The sequence below is a fragment of the Armigeres subalbatus genome, chromosome 3 (genome assembly GCF_024139115.2).
Source record: "Armigeres subalbatus isolate Guangzhou_Male chromosome 3, GZ_Asu_2, whole genome shotgun sequence".
NCBI lineage: Eukaryota > Metazoa > Arthropoda > Insecta > Diptera > Culicidae > Armigeres > Armigeres subalbatus.
Window position 1 is genome coordinate 308,770,088 of NC_085141.1, and position 15,794 is coordinate 308,785,881.

Genomic DNA, 15,794 nt, shown 5'->3' on the forward strand with positions numbered 1-15,794 from the left:
CGAATCAGAATCTCAAGCTCAACGTTTTCTTGCACGTTGCAGTTCTGGCTATTAGGAGCACCTTTTATTGGAGCCACGGTCATATTTGGACAGTTGGTGCCCCAAACGGCATTTGGATCGTTGGTTCTCATCGGTGGTATAATCGTGGGAAGTATAAGCGGACCGCGGACGCACCCGGTGACCAAGAAGAACTCAGTTTATCCAGAAATAATTTCGACATCGGCAAACTGGCCTTCGGACAAATCGTTAGGAATATATGATTTGAAACAATAACAATTAATTGAATGGTTTTCTTTTTACTTTGAAGTCCAAAAATATATCACTTAAGTCCCTTTTCACCTATAAAAGTTAATGAAATCTCTATCATCGGCTTTAGCTTGCTGTAACTTGTGGTAACATTGAAATTTGAATGGTTGTATGTATTTAACGAAGACCCATAGATCGAATGCTTGAGTTCATTTTGAAATAGAATATTTCGAAATGATCAGAAAAGATGATCAGGAGTACATGCCTGATCCTGTACTTCAAATACGCACAGGATCAGACATGCACTCCCTAGCCTCGTCCCACCTACGATAATGAAGAAAAGCAAATGCCCTCGTCGAAAAGTCGCAAAAGAATGTGGTGAAGCAGTGAAGCTCTGTTTAGGAACGAACAACAACTGTTTCTGAGAGAGCAGTTGTGCTTTGGCAAAAAGTCGAGCACGAGTTGCACGCTAACTATTTCTGCATAAAGAGATACCTAGTTTGAAATTCAGTGAAGGGAGGGCCGTTGGCACAAGAATGGGAGAGTTCGTTATTATTATTAGGAACAAACTGAAGTTAATTTTAATGACTAATTCAGGAAACTCAACAGTAGGATAGGATTAAGATAGAAATATGATTAGAGAATAGGATTGCTATAACATACCATGTACTTGATATAGAAGAGGGGGGAAAATCTGATTCTGAATCGGGGGAAGAAATGATCGATGAGATCTGCGTCATTGACGTTTGTAATTGTAAGGTGAATTACGATAATAAAACTATGTCTAAGATCTACGTACGGCTTACAGTTAATAATTCGATGATCAAATTTGAAGTGGATAGTGGGTCACCAGTGTCTTTGGTGAGTGCTACTGACAGGGATAAATATTTCAAGAATCTTCCGCTCAGCAAAACTGACTTGAAGCTGCGTAGCTATTGCGGAAACCAAATACATGTGTTCGGTACCCTTAACGCTCAAGTGATGCATAAAGACAAAATGCAAACATTGCAGTTATTCGTCGTGGATTCAAATCGGCATCCTCTACTCGGCAGAGAGTTGATGCGTGCTCTACAGCTGAACTGGAATAATGTGATGTCTAGCTCAGTAGCTTCGGTCGATCGAATTGCATTGCATACACCACTTTCTGAGCAAGTAAAGTTTCTTATTGATCAGTTTCCCTCTGTTTTCGATAGTACTGTTGGCAAGATGACAAAAATACAAGCTAGTCTTACTCTAAAACCCAATTCGAATCCTGTGTTTCTGAAATCTCGTACTCTTCCTTTCTCTATTCGTGATACCGTTGAACAAGAAATAAACGAAATGGTTGAAAATGGGATTTTGATTAAGGTTAATAATAGCGAGTGGGGTGCTCCAGTAGTACCAGTGATGAAGTCGGCTAACAAGGTTCGCCTATGTGGAGATTACAAATTGACTGTGAATAAGCATTTGCTGATTGACGAATACCCATTACCTACGGTCGACGAACTTTTTGCAAACATGGCAGGCGGTAAGAAGTTTTCGAAACTAGATCTAGCTCAAGCTTACCTGCAGATGAGTGTGAGACCTGAAGATCAGCGTTTATTGACATTGAATACCCACCTCAGATTCTCCAGGGAATACCTGGCGTGTCTGTTTTCTTGGACGATGTGAAGGTGACGAGACTCACCTAGCACGGTTGCAAGAAGTCCTCAAAAGATTTACTGAGCATGGTCTGCGTGTGAATTTTTCTAAATGTGAGTTTTTTGCTATTAGTATCGAGTATTGTGGATACGTGATGGACTCCGATGGCATCCGTAAAATGAAAGAGAAGGTTTCTGCCATACAGGAAATGCCCAGACCAAAGAATCGCAAGGAGGTCAGAGCATTCTTAGGTCTAGTGAATTATTATGGCAGGTTTATTCGTGATCTTAGTACCAGAATCTACCCAATCAACAATCTTCTAAAAAATAAAACCGTTTTTGAATGGGATCGCGATTGTGAAACCGCATTTGAATGGATTAAGTCAGAGATGCAGTCGGACACAGTTCTCGTTCATTATGACACAAATTTGCCTCTGGTTCTCGCCGTAGATGCCTCACCATATGGTGTTGGCGCGGTACTTAGCCACACGTATCCGGATGGCAGTGAGCGCCCTATTCAATACGCATCACAAACTTTGAATTCTACACAGCAAAACTATACTCAAGTGGATAGGGAGGCGTATGCCATTATCTATGGTGTTAAAAAGTTTCACCAATATCTGTTTGGTCGAAAGTTTGTACTGGTCACGGACAACAAACCTGTTGCGCAAATCTTTTCACCAAACAAAGGTTTGCCTACACTATCTGCTCTGCGTATGCAGCATTACGCTGTGTTCCTGGAATCATTTCAGTATGATATACGATATCGACCTTCTAAGGATCATGGAAATGCTGACGGAATGTCACGGCTACCTGTCACGGACAGCGTTAATAAGAAGCGCATCGAAGAAGTCGACATCATTGAGTTGGATCAAATTCGTACATTACCTGTTTCCATCGAAGATGAGTCTATCCGTAATCTTATCCAAAGGCTAAAGACTGGACGTATAACAGAGGAGCGACTCCGATTTAGGATTGACCAAAGCGAGTACAGCTTGCAAAATGGATGTCTAATGAAAGGTATTAGAGTCTACATTCCTGGTCCACTGCGCCGTAGAGTCCTTGAAGAACTGCACTCTGGACTGTGATGTCCACGGTCATACCCTGCGCATTCGAAATCGCGAACGAATATGTTCGGGCAAAACGAAGTAATCGATTGAATAATCGATCGAAACAAAATGTTAAAATAAATAAAGAGTTCAGTTGATCTTCAAGCTCTGATCGTAAAACAAGTGTTCTCACCTTTAGCTACACTATCACGGTTTCTTGGTGCGCACGTCCGCTGTATAGTCTACCTCGCTCAACCTCGTTCAGTGGAGAAGGATTTTAAAAGTGGCGACGAGAAAAATCAAAAACTTATAATTACTGTGATTCACACTGTCACCTAGCGAGGACGTTGCCAGAAGAAGGTATAGATTTCATCGCTGCAGTGCGTATCTCGCTTCATCCAACTTGACGAAGTGCTGTAAATTAGTTTCTCTTTGGTAGTAATCATCTTCAGGTTAGCGCTACTGTTTAATTAAATATAGCAATTACCCACTGAAATAAAAGCGTGAGTACAAAAGTGTGTAAAAAGTGAACAAAGCCCATTTCACAAACGCCATCTTTGTCTACGGCGTGGCTTTGGTTTTCATTACCTTTCATCGTTTAACAGTGAAATACCGGCGTCAACACGAAGATTTTTCTATACTCAATCCAGTTGAAACCCGAAATTGGGTGCTAGCAAAGTTGGATTTTTCTCACAATCCGTACGTTAAACCTAACTTCGGAAGTGGTGCGCTGAATAGTGCTTCACGATATGAAAACAGCGCACCACTTCCGAAGTTAGGTTTAACGTACGGATTGTGAGAAAAATCCAACTTCGCTATCCCCCAATTCCGGTTTTCAACTGGATTGAGAATATTGTTGAACGCTCAACTGGTGTGGATAGGGTGACCAACGCAGTTTGTGAAAAAAAACTTCTGTTGAGGAAAAATTTAAAACTGTCTTACTCCAACAAGTTGTTAAAAGAGTGATTTTTCTTTATTTTATCAATAGCCGATATTATTACGCAGTGCTTTTATCACTTCCGGAACATTCTGAAGTGGTAGATACAAACAGCAGAGGAGTAGGACCGGTGTCATCCAGGGCTAACATAAATCGGAGAAGGGTCGATTCCTCCAGCGACGGCTGAATTCTTCCAGCAACAGCTGAAAGTTGGTAACGAAGACGGATTGGTCCGGTGAGTCAACCATTTTATCATTTTACATTGTTCTCCTGGAGGTGAAGAATTTTATCATTGTATTTACGTACTTTTTGGATAACAGTCCTTTGTTTTTTCTTTCTTTTATTATTCCCTTTGTTCACTGCCGACTTACATTTTATTGGTTCATACTTTCAAATCTTTTCAATTATTAGCTATTATTCCCATCTTACGCAATGAGTGCAAACATGGCTTTCACCATTGAGCCCTTTCGGCGTGGTGCCTCTTTTAACGATTGGTTCACACGGTTAAGATATTTCTTCCGTGTGAACAACGTCCAGGATGAAAATAGAATGGCATATTTTATTACACTGAGCGGACCAGTTATGTTCGATGAAATAAAGTTACTTTACCCGGCGGGGAATTTCGAAGAAGCTGCTTTTGATGACTTAATTAGTAAGCTCAAGAGTCGCTTAGATAAAATAGAACCCGATTTAGTGCAACGGTATAAATTCAGCACCAGGATCCAGAATCCGGATGAAACCACTGAAGATTTCGTTTTAGCTCTTAAACTTCAGGCTGAATTTTGCGGGTTTAGTAATTTTAAAGAAATTGCAATCCTCGACCGCCTCATAGCGGGAATGAAGGATAAAAATTTGAGACAACGTCTCCTAGGGGAGGAGAAGCTAACATTGGCAAATGCAGAAAGAATTATAGCAACATGGGAGGTGGCAAGAGCTAATGCAGGAGCGGCTGAGGACCGACAAAATGGAGTATTAGGACAAGTTGCAGCAATACAAAATGGACCAGGGAGACAATTAGGAACAACTTATGGGAAACTGAGGCAGACTTTGGACTTAGCTAGAAGATATAACGAAGAGGACAATAGAGGAGCTGGAAGTAGTCGAGGTCCAGTTAAAAGTAGGTTGGGATTAAAACCTTATGATGATGGACAACAATCACGGGGTCAAAGATACCATAATACGAAGACAGTTCACTTCCAACAAGGTAGTCGTTATAGACAAAGGCCAGATTACTCCCAGATGATATGCAACTTCTGTGGAGTAAAAGGTCATATTAAAAAGAAGTGCTTTAAGCTTAAAAATCTGGAGAGAGATGCTGTAAATCTTGTTGATTCTTACAGACCGGGTCCCTCTGCAGAGCGGCATATAAGTGAACTGATTGAGCGGATGCGAACAAATGATTCAGACGAAGAGGATGAGGATACAGGTGATTTGCAATGTAGAGTAGAGTGGGGCAAGAGTGCGCGTGGGGTAAGAGTACGTTTTCGATTTTTTGAAGTAATAAAAAAAGATAAACTAGCAGCACTGCATCAGTTTGACAGGTATTCTGGCCAACTATTATCAAGTGTAATTGTAAACGATTTGAATAAACAACAAGGGAGATATGGAGTTAGATAACTTTTCGGCCATTTTGCTAAAAATAATTTGATTTCCGCAACTAGTGTTTCATTACCATATATACGTTCAATCAGTTGAACATTATACCATTTCGATAACCTATTGTATAGAGTACTTTATGGTACAGAATACCAATCCGGTTGGTTTTCCAAGAAGTCAAAACAATTACTTGAATAATTTTTGGAACTGTGGGGTAAAAGTACGCAGGAACCGGTGGGGCAAGAGTACGCATTTGAATCTTCAAGTTATGATGTCAAACCCGTATCTCCGGCCGAAATAAGACTTCTTCCAAAGCGTAAAGATCCACAACTAAGAAAAAAAGAACAGAATTCGAAATTATCACAAGTTTTTAGGATAAGTTGAAGTAATTCGGTGTTAGAAAGGCATTAGCGAACAAAGCACTGCAGCGAAATAATGAAATTGTATTAGGACTAGTTGTACACCTAAAAATAGTACGAAAACACAATTTCAAAACACCATCTAAATGATAATTTCATTTAATCAAAAGAAACATTCATAAATTACGCAACGTTTAGCTGGGAGGGGTTGCGAGATGTGTGACGATCCATATAATTTTTAGAGGATTCATACAAATAGTGTAAGAAAGGGGGGGGGTGGGGATGGGGTGGCGGTGTGTGATAAGATAGCCAAATTGTACGTTACGTGATTGGTGGACTTTCTTTAAGGAAAATGCCTTTGTATACGCCACGCGAAACCTGATATATATTTTTACCTCTGTAGTTTTTTGTATATATAAAAACAATGGTTTTTCGTATGAAAGTGCACATTTTTAGGACCCCCTCCCCCTTTAAGAGTTACGTAATCTTTAAACATTCCGTAATATATGCTCATTAAACATCAATTAAATGTTATTAACTCTTATTTGTGTTAATATATACTTAAAGCACGTGATTGGATAAATGCGTACTCTTACCCCACCCGATGCGCACTTTTACCCCACCGGTGGGGTAAGAGTGCGTTTTTCACTTGTCTTGCAATAAGGGTTCTACTAAAACGAATCTCAATAATTTCAATATTTTTTCCGCTGGGTAACATAAAGGAAGAGTATATGAATCATCGACACTGATTTGATATGCAGAAGCTTGCTTCATAAGGGCCACATGATCGATTGAAAACTAAGTGCGTACTCTTGCCCCACTCTACTCTATGTTAGTTTCGTCCATTAATAAAATTAGCAACCCATGTCTAGTAATTGCAAATGTGCAAGGTAAAGACCTTGAGATGGAAGTAGACTGTGGGTCTTCTGTTTCAGTTATCAGTAAAGCCAGATATTTGGCTAAATTTGAAAACCCTTTGCGCAAATATAGTAAACAATTGATTGTTGTAAATGGAGCAAAACTTAAAATTGAAGGAGAGGCAATGGTCTCAGTAAAATTTAAAGGCAAGGAGGAATTATTGAAATTATTGGTTCTTGACTGCGAGAATGATTTCTATCCACTATTGGGTCGGACTTGGCTAGACGTGTTTTATCCAAATTGGAGAAATTTTTTCTCTTTTTTTGTAGGGTGTTTTGTGCTCTCGACTTGGAGGGAGCATACACACAGTTGGAATTGACAGAAAGGTCTAGGAAATTTGTGGTCATTAACACTATGAAAGGATTGTATACTTACAATAGGCTCCCCCAAGGTGCTTCTTCCAGTGCATCTATATTTCAGCAAGTTATGGACAAAGTTTTGCAGGGAATCGAAAATGTTTCGTGTTATTTGGATGATGTTTTGATTGCGGGTAAAAACCTGGAGGAATGCAAAGGCAAACTTATGCTAGTGTTAAAAAGATTAGCTGATGCTAACATAAAAGTTAACTTTGAGAATAGTAGTTTGTGCAACTAGTTGCAAAAAGATGATTTTTTCAGCACGAGTTGTACGTTTATCCAACGAGGCTTGCCGAGTTGGATAAATACTACGAGTGCTGAAAAAATCGAGTTTTGCAACGAGTTGCACACGCTATTTTTTGCAATGACGAAAAATGGGCTTTAATATGATAAATTTATACCAAAATTGTACAATCGAATTTACTCCACATGATCATTCATGTCAATAAATTATGTTGCGGCAGAGAACAATAAGATTCCATCTTATCGTGCCAAATTGCATAGCTTGAAAAGCTTTGACGCGATGGATGCAATTGCCTTTGGAAAATTGTGATGTTATGTCCAACAAACCATTTCATTTATTACGAGACGCTTAGAGTACACTATTTAAACACTCACCCAAACTAATTCAAACACTCACCCAAACTAGTCATGTAACTACTGTTCCAATGTAGGTTTTTCATTATAGCACCCAAATGAGTGCTATAATAAATATTATGCAACCCATTTGAGTTGCATAATGGTCATTAAAGCACCCATTCTGTTGGTATGGAAAAGTAGGCCGTTTTATCACTCAAATGACAACTGTAAACCAGGTATTATGATCAGGAATTGCAAAAATGTAATTTTTTTGTGCCAGAGCTCACTCATTTGGGTCATGTTATCAGTGATAAAGGACTGAAACCCTGCTTGGACAAAATACTGACAATAGAGAAAGCAAATGCTCCTAAGAATGTATCAGAACTAAAATCATTTCTAGGATTGATAAACTATTATCATAAATTTATACCACATTTATCCACTAAACTATATCATTTGTATAATCTACTTAGGAATAATGTAAAATTTGTGTGGGATGACAACTGTCAACAAGCTTTTGAAGAAAGCAAAGCCTTGCTGGTGAATACCAATTTTTTAGAATTTTACGATCCACGGAAAGCAATTGTGGTGATATCTGACGCGTCCAGTTATGGTTTAGGCGGTTTAATTGCTCATATTGTAGATGAAGTAGAGAAACCAATTAGTTTCACGTCCTTTTCCCTAAATGAAGCTCAGAAAAAGTATCCTATTTTACATTTGGAAGCCCTAGCATTAGTTTGTACGATAAAAAAATTTCATAAATATTTATATGGGCAGCATTTTCTGGTATACACTGATCATAAACCATTGGTCGGTATTTTCGGAAAAGAAGGGAAAAATTCAATTTATGTTACCAGGCTCCAGCGATTTATTCTGGATTTGTCAATTTATGATTTTGATATCCTGTATAGACCGTCCAATAAATTGGGGAATGCTGATTTTTGCTCAAGATTTCCACTACAGCAGGAAGTTCCTAAGGAGTTAGACACAGAGGTGATAAATAGTATCAATTTTAGTAAAAACATGCCAGTCGACTCACTGATGATTGCAGATGCCACAAATAAGGATGAATATTTACAGAAAATCAAATGGTTTATGCAAAACGGATGGCCTGAAAAGATAGAAAGACGTTTCACTGACGTATTTGCAAATCAACGAGATTTGGAACTTCTAGATGATTGTTTGATTTATAAAGGAAGAGTAATTATACCATTTGTATACCGTGGGGCATCGAAATCCGTACACTTAAGCACCTTCGTATATGAAAAAGTCATTAGAAAATAGGAATCGAATGTAAATAAAACGTTTGTCATTGACACAGGCGCATGAAGGCTTTTACTTTTGAAGTGTTTCACATTTACTCATTAAAAACTACGAAAAACATGATAAAATAATGAATTAAATCAACTACTCCTGACTCGAAATCCGTCCACCGTGGACGGATTTCGAATAAAGGATCAAAATCCGTACAGCTATTTCTTGACTAAATATTTAAATTGAAACAACCTGATTGACTAAACTACCACTGTAAATAGTTCGATATGCACCTTGAGAAGCGATCCCGTCGATTTATATTCCGCTTATCTTATGTAATGATTTGCAATTAGCAATTAAAATACAGTTACTTTTGGTGCAATTATGCTGTACCCGAAAACAAGATGGCGGCACAAATTCCGCGTTTGGTGGGTGGAGATTTGTTTTTGATTTTTGTGGTTTTAATTTCAAAGCCTTCTTTCAAATTCTATGCCCTAAAAGCTTACTGTCAAGTATCTGAACAGAATAAGATTAATTATTCTCACATTAATTACCTTTAACCTCTCTTAATTTATTGATATCTCATGAGGTGGACGGATTTCGGTGCTGTACGGATTTCGGTCCCGCACGGTATCAAAAGTATTTACTGGAGCTTTTACATGGAAATCATGCGGGAGTGGTAAAAATGAAACAGCTTGCAAGACTTATGGTTTATTGGTTCGGAATTAACACAGACATTGAAAAATTTGTTGCTGGTTGCGTTGCTTGCAATAGCATGGCCATTCCTTACAAATCCGGAGAGTCGTCTAAATGGACACCAACATTGAAACCGTTCAGTAGAATTCATGTTGATTTTTTCTTTTTTGAGCACCGTACTTACTTGTTGATAGTAGACAGTTTTTCCAAATGGATTGAAATAGAATGGATGAAGCAAGGAACTGACTGTAATAAAGTTCTAAAGAAATTAGTAGTCTTCTTTGCCAGATTCGGTTTGCCAGATGTTTTGGTATCCGACAATGGCCCACCATTCAGCTCGTATGGATTCATAAATTTTTTACAAAGACAAGGTATTAAGGTGATGAAAAGCCCACCATACAATCCTTCAAGTAACGGACAAGCAGAAAGACTAGTGAGAACCGTAAAGGAGGTTCTAAAAAGATTTTTACTTGAGCCAGAAATCTCTGCACTTGATTTGGATGACCAGGGGCCTGTAGCATAATCGAAATTTTACTAATAATATTAGTAGAGTAGCTGGTAACTTGTATTTTTCCGTTGCATAAAGAATCTACAAGTATCAATTTACAAGTCTAATATTACAAGTAACGCGCTAAAATAATATTAGCAGAATTTACAAGTAACTGTTGCATATAGAAAATACAAGCACAAATTATTAGCGCTGGCTTGTAGTTTCTTTTACAAGTATGAATGGTGTTGTAATTTAATTTACAAGTAACTTTTATTTTATTATTTCAGCTGTGCAAAGTAAATATATATCGTTTTATTGTTTTAACGGCTTAACAGAGAAAGCAACTATTATTCAAAGTGCTTCAAATTACCATACAGTGAAATACTATGCATTAGGAAAAAAATATCTCGATCCAATACAAAACTGAGAATTATGTAATTTTTTAAATAACTCTGGAGAAAGCAGAAATACCTTAAGTGCTGACATCAAATATTCAAATGGTGTGGACGCTAAACTACTCAAAAGTGGGTTGTTTTAGCTTAAAACCATACTTTGGCCCAATAACATAATTTTGCGTAAATTTACTCTTCTAACACTATGTAGTTTACCTTAAACCACGTAAGAACATATTACTTAAAACAAAGTTTAGTAGCTTTAGTTTACCTAAAGTTAACTTTATTCAACACAAATGTGGGTTGTTGTACTGAACAATCTCGGGTGGAACCATGCATCCTATTTTTGACAATATCATGGAAAATAAAATTAAAAATGTTTAAACTTTTAATGAAATTTGCTGCGAATTTATCATCAGGAAGTATTTTTAACTTAAACTTTGAGATGATTTATCTGTCAAGAAATCGCCTAAATTTCATTATTTAAATTAAAAACAAAATTCAAACCCGCATAAGTTCCGCAATACACGTAAATTGAAACCCACTTCAAAAACACGCGTCAAATTAGTTTAGCGAAATTATATTTTTCATGGAAGATACGTTCGAGTACAAATCGCCCAAATTAAAACCTGTCAATCCTAAAATCCGCATATAAAAAGCACGTTAAAACCACTCCAGTGTGCATTACTTTTTAAATAACAAATCAAATTGCTTTCCAAAATGAAAATTTTGGAATAGTTTATGGAAAGCCATGGAATGCTCCAAAATAGTATATTCAACACATAAAATTGATAACATATATGTCTACAGTTTTTTGTGATATTTTCCCCCCCTTCTGGCACAATTTGGTTCTTTTCGTGATCAGATTTTAAGAAATATGACCACAACTCTTAGATCAGGAATATGGCTTTCAATATCGGTAATTACAGTAATCAGATAATTTGGAAACGTTCAAAATCACTTCGACTTGATATATTTCATGTATCTACTTTATTTTATGACGCCAGAACTTTATTGCACTTGATAACTGAAGAAATTTGGTGCAAAAAATAAGGAAAAAACAGACATTTTCAAAACTCATGAACGCGGGGAGGGGTCTAGCGGGGCGGCATCTAGGTCAAAATAAAGCTCTACTAATTCCCTTTTAGAAAAGTCTGGCGTCATGAAATTTGGTCAACGCTTTACTGAGAACGAGTTCTTCGAAGGAGGTGACTGTCGTCCCGGCCTTTTAAGGGTTAATTAGGCCACGTCATGAAGAACAAAACCTGTTCCAGAAGAAACAATTGAGCTATTTCTTTCGGTTAAGTGGTAGACGAATTAACAAAAATGTTGATGTTTTACAGCAGAAAGTGAATCGAACCGTTAGAATAGTTTAGCGACGACTGCCTAACTCATTAATTAGTTTGAAATTCCAAAGATTCACTAACTCCCTTTTTTTAATCACTCACTCACTGATTCGTTTACTCACTCACTTATACAAGCTCTAACTCTTTCGCTTTTCACTTAAGGACTGTATCGAGAATAAGTTATCCACTTTCAAAGTGTTGCTTCTCAGAAACTCATGAAGGCATTGTTTTGTTTTATCCTGCATTCGACGTATTCATATGTTAAGTTTCAAATCAGAATTTGTTTTTTTGTTGAAAATTTGTAGTTTCCGATGTATCTCAAATTGAAAGTGATATGGAAATTTGAGTTTTGGACACATGGCTCCGTAAGAAGGGCATCGAGATGGATAATTTGACCAAGTGTTTCGCTATCCACCCTGAAGGTAAAAATTCATGGTCAACAAGCTTGGGGAACTACACGTTCGCTAACCTGTCGGAAAGAGGAAGAAAATCAAAATCAAGTGACCGGAATTTGGACCAGAAAGTAATCATGTTTTAAAACGAGGCAATCTTATGCCGATTCGTGACCAGGAAGAAAAATGCTTGAATAAGTGTTGGAATATGGCAATATTTATTCAGTATTATATTTTTTCATCAAACTTAACAAACAAAATTAACATATGTTGCTAAACAAATTTTAATAAGTTTTTAAAATTCATCCGATTTTATTCGAATAAAGTAGTGTGGATAACTTATTTTCGATACAGTCCTTAATCATATACCCATTGGCGTAACTACCTCCGATGCCTAGGGGGGGCTATAGCCCCTTATTTTTTTTTTCGAAATTGACCCTCTTTTTGAAAATTCTCGAACATTTTAACATCTCATCAAGTTATCAGCGGTAATGTGACAAATGCAGTCCAACCACCTAAGGCAATTGCGGATCCATCACACTCATTCATATTATTCTCTTTTCTCAAGCACTTGCACGTGTGCACGTGTGAGCAACAACTCACAGTCTATGTTTAATTGCGCTCGACTAGCGTCAGGCAGTGGATATATTTGCATACTTCATAAATATTCTATCTATCTCAAATGAAAAAAAAAATAGTGCAACTTTCCATGGATTCCGCCGAGAATCTTCCAAGAATTCTGATGAGAATCCTTTAGTGATCCTGACTGGAATGTTCCAGGGACTCCGACGGAAATCTCTAGATATTTCGACGAGAATATCGATGGGAGCCTCCAGGGATCATGAAGGGAATCCACCAGAGATTTCGGAGGGAATGTTTCAGGAATTCCAACGGAAAAAGTTCAAGGATTTCGACGAGAATGTAGCAGGGATCCTTCACCCTCCAGGAAATTCAACGGGAATATTTCAGGAATTTGAAAGGGAATATTCCCGGGATTTCGTCGAAAACCCTCCAGGAATTCCACTATGATGGTTCTAGGTATTTCATGAGCAATGTTCCAGGGATGAAGACGCATATCATCGAAGGATTCCGAAGCAATCCGTCGAAGGACTTCGAAGCAAATCGTCGAGCCACTCCGAATTAATGCTTCAGTTATTTCGAAAAGAATCCTCCAGGGATCCCGATGGGAATCCTCCAAGGATGTTGAAGCAAATCGTTGAGGGATTCCGATGCAAATCATCAAAAGATTTCGAAGCAAATCATCGAATGGTTCCAAAAAAAATCGTTTAGGGACTCTGAACAAAATCTATAAGAAATTCTGAAGCAAACCGTCGATGTATTCCGAAACGAAACGTCGAACGATTCTGAAGCAATTCTTCGTGGGATTCCGAAGCTAATCGCCAGCCGGATTCCTTATCGTCTAGAGATCCCAACGCAGACCATTTGCAAAACGTCGAGAGACTCCGAAATAAATCTTCAAAGGATTACGAATCAAATCGCCGAAGGATTCTGATTTGTCAAGGAATTCCTAAACCAATCTTAAAACGAATCTGGAGATATTCCGAAGCAAATCAACGAAAGATTCTAAAGCAAATCCTCCATGGATTTGAAAGGGTATTTTCACAGATTCCCTAGGGTATTGCATAACAGTACTGGAAATAATCCAGTAGGAATTCTTCTGGATTACGATTGGAATACTTCGATGAATCCGAAAAGAATTATTTAGAGATTGAAGTGAGAATTCTTCTCGGATTCTGATGAGAATCCTTCTCGGATGCTGATGGGAATCTTTCTCAGAATTCAGAAACAAGCTAATTTTTTTCCACTCATTTCATTAAGTATGATAGAGTGAATATGAGAGATAACTCTTTAGTCTTCAAACTTTTTCGGTAATTCATTATGCTATATGTTGAAAACTGATATCACTACTAACTAACTTATCAAATCCTAGGGGGGGCTAATTTTTTTCTAGGGAGGGCTAAGCCCCCCCTAGCCCCCCCTTATTTACGCCAATGCATATACCCAGTCACTAACTTACACTCGTTATGTCGCTAACTGACGCATTTATCCATTAATATACTTTATTATTTTCCAACTCACTTACACAATCATTCATTCTCCTACTCCTTGTCCTACCCACTCACCGGCATGCATACTCACTAAGTCACTTACTTGCTTACTTACTCGTTCGCCCACATCGTCACATGTTTGCTTTCTCCTATATTGTTCAACTCGTTCGTTTTTCTCTTTTATTCTTACCTTAATAATCATTCATTTTCTCACTCACTCACTAATTCAGTGATTGTGTTGTATGTTCAATATCTATCTCAATCACCCATTCACCTGCCCTCTTGCTATCTTGCATGCTCACTCAGTCACTTATGCAGTTACTTACTTACTCACTCGTTCACGCACTCTTCCTCAAGTTTGATCTCTCATTTTTTTATTGTCTCGTCCGGTTCCGGTGCTAGTTCATCAGTACACTCTCATACTAAATAATACTCTCACTTCTTACTCATTTACTCAATAACTCACTCACTTATTCACTCACCCGCTCACTTACTCACTCTCGTACTTATTTGTTCACTCACTCCCTCAGCCACCCACCACCCGCTCGCTCATTCATTTACTCACTTCTTCTTCTCTTCTCATTCTTCTCATTGGCATTACATCCCCACACTGGGACAGAGCCGCCTCGCAGCTTAGTGTTCATTAAGAACTTCCACAGTTATTAACTGCGAGGTTTCTAAGCCAGGTTACCATTTTTGCATTCGTATATCATGAGGCTAGCACGATTATACTTTTATGCCCAGGGAAGTCGAGACAATTTCCAATCCGAAAATTGCCTAGACCGGCATCGGGAATCGAACCCAGCCACCCTCAGCATGGTCTTGCTTTGTAGCCGCGCGTCTTACCGCACGGCTAAGGAGGGCCCATGGCATTTACTCACTTACTCACTCAATTACTCACTCAATCACTCTATCATTAAAGCTATGTCCATTTAGAATCCGGAATAATAAAATCATCTGTATCTCGGTAACGGATTGACGTACAAATAAGGTTAATACATCAAAACAAGGGTAATTCACTGTACTTTAAGGAAAAATTATTGATACAAATAATTTCTTCTTGTTTCTAGTGAAAATTCGCATTCTTTTTATTCCTCTCATCAAATGTTGCACACATCCGGAGTCAAGTTCTTTGGCACATTTGTTCCACATTTTGGTCATCTGAGTCGCGTCCCGAGCTGTTTTTCCACTTTTTCCACTTTTTTTAAGCTTCCGCTTCATTACTGCCCAAAATGTCTCGATGGGCCGGAGCTGTGGGCAGTTGCGTGGATTTATGTTTTTATCGATGAAATCTTCGTTATTATCGCGGTACCACTGGATGGTACCCGGCTGTAGTGGCAACTCGCCAAATCTGGCCAAAACTTCACGGGACCTTTATGGGCTCTATGGAAGGTCGACCGCGGGACTGAGACATTCCTCATTGTACGCCTTCGAGTCCATCGTCTTATTCGTTACAAACACTTAGGTCTATGCGCCACAGTTGCATTTCCCTTGCC

The 15,794-nt window shown here is 38.3% G+C and overlaps 2 protein-coding genes and 1 long non-coding RNA gene across 3 annotated transcripts in view; 2 read left to right on the forward strand and 1 right to left on the reverse strand.

Annotated features, from left to right (window-relative positions):
- The window catches only part of LOC134220707 (organic cation transporter protein-like), a 37,174-nt gene extending 36,901 nt beyond the window's left edge, over nucleotides 1-273 (forward strand). The window contains exon 10 of the mRNA XM_062699806.1: nucleotides 43-273. Coding sequence (XP_062555790.1) covers nucleotides 43-273 — 231 coding nt within the window. The remainder of the gene's footprint in view (nucleotides 1-42) is intronic.
- Nucleotides 274-3,086: 2,813 nt separating this feature from the next.
- Nucleotides 3,087-4,784, forward strand: LOC134220708 (uncharacterized). The gene is made up of 3 exons (XR_009982015.1): nucleotides 3,087-3,366; nucleotides 3,903-4,086; nucleotides 4,263-4,784. It is a non-coding gene; the product is annotated as an uncharacterized LOC134220708 (long non-coding RNA).
- Nucleotides 4,785-8,503: 3,719 nt separating this feature from the next.
- The window catches only part of LOC134225216 (uncharacterized), a 50,143-nt gene continuing 42,852 nt past the window's right edge, over nucleotides 8,504-15,794 (reverse strand). Inside the window, exons 4-5 of the transcript XR_009983195.1 lie at nucleotides 8,699-8,770; nucleotides 8,504-8,632 (exon numbers count right to left, since the gene is read on the reverse strand). The gene's annotated coding sequence lies outside the window, so the exon portion shown is untranslated. The remainder of the gene's footprint in view (nucleotides 8,633-8,698; nucleotides 8,771-15,794) is intronic.